The sequence below is a fragment of the Drosophila biarmipes genome, chromosome 3R, assembly GCF_025231255.1.
Source record: "Drosophila biarmipes strain raj3 chromosome 3R, RU_DBia_V1.1, whole genome shotgun sequence".
Classification (NCBI taxonomy): Eukaryota; Metazoa; Arthropoda; class Insecta; order Diptera; family Drosophilidae; genus Drosophila; species Drosophila biarmipes.
In genome coordinates this window covers 31,302,650-31,311,121 of record NC_066616.1, presented here as the reverse complement: position 1 = coordinate 31,311,121, position 8,472 = coordinate 31,302,650, and the positions used below count along the sequence as shown (strand labels likewise).

General features: G+C 47.1%; 2 protein-coding genes across 3 annotated transcripts; both read left to right on the top strand.

The window, feature by feature from the left end:
• Nucleotides 1-211: 211 nt before the first annotated feature.
• LOC108025168 (40S ribosomal protein S28) lies at nt 212-415 on the top strand. The gene has a single exon (XM_017095446.2). The coding sequence runs from the start codon at nt 212-214 to the stop codon at nt 404-406; it is 195 nt and encodes a 64-aa protein (XP_016950935.1). The 3' UTR covers nt 407-415.
• A 472-nt stretch (nt 416-887) lies between these two features.
• LOC108025406 (alpha-1,6-mannosyl-glycoprotein 2-beta-N-acetylglucosaminyltransferase) lies at nt 888-8,433 on the top strand. Of its 2 annotated transcripts, XM_017095884.3 has the most exons (10): nt 888-1,413; nt 4,090-4,190; nt 4,261-4,389; nt 4,443-4,592; nt 4,652-5,078; nt 5,132-5,277; nt 5,337-5,497; nt 5,821-6,201; nt 7,097-7,311; nt 7,372-8,433. In XM_017095884.3, the coding sequence occupies exons 2-10, from the start codon at nt 4,175-4,177 to the stop codon at nt 7,592-7,594; spliced, it is 1,848 nt and encodes a 615-aa protein (XP_016951373.1). In that variant the 5' UTR covers nt 888-1,413; nt 4,090-4,174; the 3' UTR covers nt 7,595-8,433. The 2 variants fall into 2 exon arrangements, with proteins under 2 accessions (XP_016951373.1, XP_016951374.1); XM_017095885.3 differs by lacking the exon at nt 5,821-6,201 and having other exon boundaries at nt 903-1,413.
• Nucleotides 8,434-8,472: the final 39 nt, after the last annotated feature.

The window sequence follows — 8,472 nt, the reverse complement described above, 5'->3', positions numbered from 1 at the left end:
GGCAACGCTAGTCCATAAAATCGGTTACATGCACTGGGAAAAGAAGGATGCTATTTGAATAAAATGTTCTGTTTGAGAAATAGCAAATAGCTCCTCTATTTTTTTTCGAGGATCCCAGTGCTGCAGCACTTATACGTGCTCATTTTAATTTGGTTTCAGAATTATCAGCAAACAAAATTCTCTAACTTTAAATCTTACATTTCAAATAATCATGGACAAGCCAGTATACGCTCGCGTGTTGAAGATCCTCGGCAGGACAGGATCCCAGGGTCAGTGCACTCAGGTGAGGGTGGAGTTCCTGGGCGAGCAAAACCGCCAGATAATACGGAATGTTAAAGGACCTGTACGCGAGGGCGATATCCTTTCCCTCGTGGAATCCGAACGAGAGGCCAGGAAGCTGCGTTAAGAAACCCATGACCAGTATCCAGTATCAAATCATACAAAATATAAACGAAATGATTATACAAATAAAGGTTTCAAAGCAGGCCAGCCCTTCTTATTTTTAAAAGCAAGCTCTTGCCCCTTGCAGATACCCCCCAGATTATCGACTTCGCCCCGCTGTTATCGATATCCGCCCACCCCCAGCCGAACAGCTGTTTGTGTTGCGATTCCGATTCGCTCCGTTCCTCCGAGATACAGATACAAATACTCAGATACTCGTTCGGAACGGACGGCCAGCCGGAGATACTCGATCGCGAGCTTTGTTGTTGGCCCAACGAAAGCGAAAACGGAGTTCACAAATTAGCATACAAACAATCAGAAGCAAGAGGCAGCCGAGGAAACCCAAGGCAGCCCCTTGCAGATACCCCCCAGATTATCGACTTCGCCCCGCTGTTATCGATATCCGCCCACCCCCAGCCGAACAGCTGTTTGTGTTGCGATTCCGATTCGCTCCGTTCCTCCGAGATACAGATACAAATACTCAGATACTCGTTCGGAACGGACGGCCAGCCGGAGATACTCGATCGCGAGCTTTGTTGTTGGCCCAACGAAAGCGAAAACGGAGTTCACAAATTAGCATACAAACAATCAGAAGCAAGAGGCAGCCGAGGAAACCCGGGAAATGTGAAAATGTGCGAGGAAAATGTGTCCGCTGTGCGTGTGCGTGTGTGCAGCGGGGGCCGCGGCAGCTGTTAGCATGTGTGTGTACCGAAAATGCAAGAGTTTGCATGGCAAAAGCAACAACAATAAGAGCAAAAGCAACGACCACGAGAAGCAGGGCTAAAAGTAAAAGATTTAGAATATATCTCAGTTCGAAGATGCCCGAAAAGTCATAGGAGGGCGATTCGTTACGCTGCGTTCGGGCCTTTCGGGATGAAAAATCGATTGGCTGCACGGAAACTGGCGACCGCGAAGTAATGAAGGATTTGGGATCCTCCCAGGGAGCTGAACTCCTGGAAAACTCAACCAAAGGTGGGTCCACTTCACTTGACCCGAAATCAACACCCCCGTACAAAAGACAACAAACATTAAAAGCCAAAGTCTGTCGTTAAAAAGCACCCGTATAAACATGAAAGCAGTGCAAAGCAAACGGCGCATTTACCTGCGTTTGTTTTGGTTTTCTGGCTTGCCATTTATTTCGTAACAACCAAACCGAAAATACCTGTTCGACCTCACGCCCCCTGGGCCCCACCCTCGGCACCCACCGCCCCGACACACCCTGCCGCCCCATAAAAATACAAAGAAAGTGCCTGCACTTACGGGTAGTGGTGGTTCCTACACTGGAAAAATATATATATTCCGGCCTAACCCAATAATCCTTTCCGCTTTTCCCTGATTCTGAATGCTAACAGTAGATTTTTGGCAAATGGTTAACAACACTCAATGTTTCCAATACATAAGTGGTTCATTTGTTTGAAATCTCTTTTAACATTTTGCGGGTGCAACCTTTCAGTCCCAACTTCCGTGTGCGATTTTATCTATAGGCACGAAACCATTACCATACATTTTTCATTCATAAACTTGCAAAACAAAGTCATTGATCTTCGATAAGCTGGTGAAAGCGGTTATTTATTCATCGAAACTAGTTTAAATGCTAAATTGTTGTGCCTCGAATGTATATTTTTTATATTTTATTATAATTTTTAATAGTCAGATGATAAATAAATAGTTGTTGGGGCTAAGATGCTTTGAACATAAAGTTTGCCTACATTTTCAAAGCGACCTAACAATTGCAAATGTTATGAAAATACCACTTTTTTATTTTTAATCAAATGTTAAGATATTCTTTCACGTGTAACACTTTTCTACAATTTTTCCGCCTTCTCCTTGCCCTCCCTGAATTTCAAAGTCGGATTCTATCGTCAATTTGCCCCACTTACAATTTATTAATAAAGGGGCCAGTCATTAACTCGGGCTCATTGATTTTATTCATTAAGTGCGTCAGATCGACGTTACCAGGAAACATAATAATTAGCTGCCTGGCACAAAGGGGCGTAATTAGATATTCATGCGGAGTGGGAGTTTCCACTAATCGAGAGTGCTGCATTAGCATTTTCCATCTGTTGTATGTGGTTTCCCCGTTACTAAGGTTTGCGGAACGTATCTACATCGTAGTTGTGCGCCCAAATTAAAGTCGCATGTGACTTGGTTTTCAGATGTCCACTTGTGAAACGAAACTGCTTTTTGCTGGCGACCGCTCGTCGCCCAAACAAACTACTTGAATTCCGGGGAAAAGCGTGAAGGAATCAGCGAAGTCCGTTAAGGAAAAGCTTAAAAGTGCACTTTTAATTACCCCACCAAGGGCTTGGAAGCCTTGCTGCCAACTATAAATATAGGACCTTATATGAAAAGTTGAATCGTGCCCATATGCACAGGGGAATTTTATGTTTATACACCTTATTAGTTAGTTTTGACCTCGAAAAAAGCTGATATGAGCGGGTTTTTGTTATTCTCCTGAGAATATATTGTGTTTTCGTACACGAAGGTACAGATCAACAATTGAATTTGTTCGTTGAATCCAATTCCCATTCCACACAGTAAACAATGATTAAATAGATAAATTATTTGTATTTCCAAAGGCATATCATTAAATTTATACTGGTTATCAAAATCAAATATAGAATTTATGTATGTATCTCTCTTCTTTAAATGCTGATAAATGATTAGAGCACGAATTCCTATCTTCTAGTGATATAGGTCATTGAGTGTGCTTGGAGAACGCCCCCATAAGTCCCAAGTAACACACGTACTATTACACGATTTAGTGGGTGGACCAGTATCTAGTTCTTTCCTGTTTCTGCCACAGAATTGCGCTTCCTCGAAGCACAAGCGTTTCACTTGTGAGCCGCCCGCTGCCGAATCTATTTTTATGCCAATTGACGCGAGGCCGCGGATTTGTGATTTCAGAATTGAGATTTCAGACGGCGGTCCGCCCACTTTACAGGCTCTCCAACTGCGTGCGCTGCTCCATGCGGCGACTACGTGTTCTCCTGCCTCCTGGCCCCCGCCCCATATCCCATCCCATTCATCCATCCATCCATCCAGTGAGCCTCCACTGCTAATTAAACTCAAGTGCCAAGTGCCCAGTATGGATCCAAGTATGGATCCGAGATCGCAGAGCCGTGCAATTGAATTCGCGTACTCGTTACTCATCTGATTAGCATCCCCGTTCCGAATCCCATTGTGCGCACCAGCCCTGGAGCATCAGAGTGTGGGCACTATCTGATTTAATTGGAGAGCCAATCACCTGATGATACAGATTCTCTTAGAACCAATTGATTGCAATTTATACTAGATACGATGTATTCGTATTTCGACTTTCAGTTTCTGGGTGTTCTTTCGCAAAACCCAGTTTAACATCGAAACCTTTAAAAATATGTTTGTCTGGAGAGACCATAGAAAATATTCTAGAAAAGCTAAAAATGCCAATATGTTTTAAGCTTTATCTAGTCTAATCTTGATATATCAAAAATCTTTTTAAAAATCTGTACTCGATTCTTTTACAGTTTAAAAAACATTTCTTGATAATAAAACCGACTAGGTATTGATTTAATATCCCTGTCCTCTAGGGACTTTTTCTTTCGGAAGTGTGCCCTTAGGGGAAGCTGAGTTTGGTTCTTAATAAAAATGATCACTTTTTCACTCCAGATGGCGTGGTGAAGGCGGTCTGCCAGTGAACCACAGTCAGTCATTCGATTCCGGAGGAGAGACCAGGCGAGAAAGAGCCGCGGAAATGTCGAAAATGAGGGGTAAAGGATCCTCGAACCAGATGCCCTAGTAACAAAGCAGGCCAAGCTAACTCTGTTTGATTTAACACAGGTCGCATTCTGATCCCACTGCCCAATACCGGAGCAATGGGGCGCAAGCGCAACAACTTCTACATGAGGAGTGTATTCCTGCTGGCCCTGTGCATCTTCGGCCTGCTGCAGTACCACAATTTTAACTACTGTAAGGGGATAATCTGGTAATTCCGAATTGTTATGTAAAACCATCCCTTGCAGTGGACTCGCGGGACAATGTGCTGGGCGACGCGGTTACCAACGACTCGGATGATGCCATCCTGGCCATGGTGCCCGCCCCCCTTCACAAGTATCTGACGCCCCACTCCAGGAATCACACCACCCCGGCTGCAGGCGTCCTCGCCGGAGCGGGTAAGTCGCTGCAGAACTCGCTGGAATCGGTTCTTCAACCGCTCTTCAACCCCTTCCAGCCCTGCTGGTGAACACCAGCAGTTCCGGGGCTGCTACTGCCACCACCATCAGCTTCGACGTCTACCATCCTCCGAACATTACGGAGATCAAGCGCCAGATCGTGCGGTACAACGACATGCAGGTGGTGCTCAACGAGGACGTCTTCGGGCCGCTGCAAAACGACTCTGTGATAATTGTGGTCCAGGTGCACACAAGGATCACCTATCTGCGCCACCTGATCGTGAGTCTGGCCCAGGCTCGGGACATTTCCAAGGTGCTGCTGGTGTTCTCGCACGACTTCTACGACGACGACATCAACGACCTGGTCCAGCAGATCGACTTCTGCAAGGTGATGCAGATCTTCTATCCGTACTCCATACAGACGCATCCCAATGAGTACCCCGGCGTGGATCCCAACGACTGCCCGCGGAACATCAAGAAGGAGCAGTAAGTCTCCGGCATAGAGTGATATTACTAAGCTAATGTTATATGCCCACCAGAGCTCTGATCACCAATTGCAACAATGCCATGTACCCCGATCTCTATGGGCACTATAGGGAGGCGAAGTTCACCCAGACGAAGCACCACTGGATTTGGAAAGCCAACAGGGTGTTCAACGAGCTGGAGGTGACCCGCTATCACACAGGTAAGGGTAGTTACTCCCAAGAGAAAATCATAAACTGTACTCATACTGTAATCCCACAGGACTGGTGCTGTTTCTGGAGGAAGACCACTATGTGGCCGAAGACTTCCTATACCTGCTGGCCATGATGCAGCAGCGAACCAAAGACTTGTGCCCCCAGTGCAACGTGCTGTCCCTGGGCACCTATCTGAAGACCTTCAACTACTACACGTACCACAGCAAGGTAAGGTCTAGGGACAGAGCGGTTCCACCCACCCAAATGCTAGACCATTGGCTGCGAGCATCCAGAGAGCGCTTCGAGCCCACCCATCTTATGTATATCCTTCAAGCTTCCGTTGCTACAGAACACACACATCCATCCAAAACTCATGCAACCCATCCATTTGTTGGGACCTGAGAGGGCGAACCCGTTGCGGCAAGGCCCTTGCCGCAAGGGGTGGCCCAAGATTCGATCATAGACCCGAAAACCACACCCATCCAGACATCATGTGACTACTGTAATTTACCATATTGTATATCTGTTCTATTCCGAATTCTGGCACGCAGACTAACAAGAAATCCTATGCTTCCTCGCTGATCTCGACAAACAGTCTCTTAGGATACAATAGGAATAACAATAGAAACTCTGTGCAATTAGCCGTGTCGTCCTCTTACTCCTCCTCATCTTCAGCATCAGCATCACCGTCATCCAAAGTCTATGTGGGCGACACCACTGACCACCAGAGAGCCAGTGAGGCCACCAACAGTAACAGTAACAGTAACAGGCGGGGCAACAACCTCATCAACACTGTCACCGCCACCGCCACCGCCGCCACATCCGACACCAACAGCAATAATAACGAGCAAAGTAGCCATAGCAGCAGCAAAAATGGTGCACAAACATGGAACTATCATGTCCTGCCGTCATTGTATTCCGTCTATCAGAAGGTAGCGACACCGCACCGCTAGCTCGGGGATCCCCCGAGGGTCCCCATCCCCCTCCCGCCGTTAACCGCACCAGCTCCGCGCTCCAGCTCCTCCGAATCACCCGATCCTGCCTGAAGCCATCAGAACCCCGTTTGCGTAGACTGTCCCACATTCTGTGTTGCATAGTCCATCCATTTACGCTTTGGCACTTCTGCATGATCTGTATCTGTACCCTAAATGTGCTGTTCTCCTTTGGCAGTGATGGGATGGGTCCTCTTTATATCCTATAGCTAGTTATCTTATCTTACGAAAGTGATTCCCTTTGTATACTGTGTGAGTGGCGGCAGAGCTCTGCAGGTCAGCCCCATTTGTTCCCCTAGTTTATTAAAAACAATTAGCTTAAAGTAAAAATTAAACGATTTTTATAAGTTAAAAAATAGTTAAAACCTTTGTTATCCCTTTTGATATCCCATCACTGCCCGTTTGTTGTTGTAAACGTTGTGTTTAACCGTACTTGTCTATGTGTCCTTGATGGCATGCCACACCTCCGTCCTCTGACCCTCCGATCCGCTCCTGAACCGATCTGATCTGCCAGTTGCACGCCCGCGTACGCACCACGAAGATCGACAGGCAGAGCATCGTCAATGACTATCGCAAGGTATTTGGTATGGCGCGCACTGTACCCCACCCGATTCCGAACATCCGGCTTGAGCACCTCGCATCCAACTAGCGGCTAGTCCAGGACCCAGGCAGTGCGTGTTGAGGAGCACTTGGAGGGCCTCCTATTACTGAAATTGACCTCATCGAGTGAAATTTGCATGCCCCTTTTCCTACTTCTACTAATATTGTTACTTACATTGTTACTCCTCAAATGTTCTCCACTACAAGTGGCTAATCTGGGCCTTCTCTTCGGCAGGTGGAGGTCATGCCCTGGGTGAGCAGCAAGCACAACATGGGTTTCGCCTTCAACCGCACCACCTGGTCGAACATCCGCAAGTGCGCCCGCCATTTCTGCACCTACGACGACTACAACTGGGACTGGTCGCTGCAGCACGTCTCCCAGCAGTGCCTGCGCAGGAAGCTCCACGCGATGATCGTCAAGGGGCCGCGGGTCTTCCACATAGGGGAATGGTGAGCTCTTAGATCCTCCAGTGAAGTGCTAATGATCCCAATGAGTGTCCTCTCCCCCAGTGGCGTGCACCACAAGAACAAGAACTGCGAGTCCAACCAGGTGATCTCGAAGGTGCAGCACGTGCTGCGGATAGCCCGCAACTCCCACCAGCTCTTCCCGCGGTCCCTCACCCTCACGGTGCCCAGTCTGATGAAGAAGTCGAAGCTGCGCAAGGGCAACGGCGGCTGGGGCGACCTGAGGGATCACGAGCTGTGCCTGAACATGACCCTGCCCACGAGGTAAGGCACCAGGCGGGGCCCATATCGTTCGGAAAACCCAAACCGGACACGGAAACCAATCAGTCAGTAGCGAGGAAGCCTAGCTCTAGCGTTATCTAAGTAGGACTATTAAGCAGTAGCCGTAGGAACACACACACTCTGTAAACGAACATTCAGCAAAGTACTCTGTATCAGCTAACTAACCGAAAATAATCGAAGCCGGAAGCCCAAAGACCCTCGCCCCGGGCGCTGCACAACTCATACTCTAAGTAACCTCCTCTAGTCACACATATTCTATGGACAAAACGCCGCGTTGTAATCTCCTACCTGGAACCGTTCGCCCTTCAGTTCGTCGGTGATCAGTGCTCACTGTGTCTTGTCTAGGCTCCGTCCAGACCTGGAAGGGACGACAGAGTTCCGAGCGACGGGGTAGCAATCCTTATAACTGAACCTAAGCCTAAGCCCTCGAATACTAGCGATAAACATATGATATACACTAACTCGTATCCCCAGATTGTGCCGAAGCCGTTTTGCAAACGGTCATTTAAACTCGAGTCTAGAGTCTGGACCCTAGGGGCAGCAGATCGCATAAACTAGTCATAGCCATGTACCACACATGCACACGCTACTCGTATGTTACGTCTTAGATAAAACTTTTGATATACCTACGATCCTACGTTTTAAGCCTGTACATAGATGAATTGCGTTGTATACATTGCATAAGGTCTTTTTATGATACAAACGCGTAACTAATGTAATTTGTTATTTTTTAATCGTTAGTCCAAAGCGCTTTTATGTATTAGGAATTTGATTAATTGAACGAATAATCTTAGTGAATAAACGCCAAGTAAATGCTCTAACAAATACGAATCTTGTATCATTTTTGTTTAAGTTTGTCAATAT

Bases quoted from the DNA above. Each gene is read 5' to 3' on its own strand.
- LOC108025168 (XM_017095446.2), top strand. From the start codon at position 212: ATGGACAAGCCAGTATACGCTCGCGTGTTGAAGATCCTCGGCAGGACA.
- LOC108025406 (XM_017095884.3), top strand. The intron at 4,593-4,651 runs GTAAGTCGCTGC...AACCCCTTCCAG, and splicing joins AGGCGTCCTCGCCGGAGCGG to CCCTGCTGGTGAACACCAGC. The intron at 6,202-7,096 runs GTAGCGACACCG...TCTCTTCGGCAG, and splicing joins TGTATTCCGTCTATCAGAAG to GTGGAGGTCATGCCCTGGGT.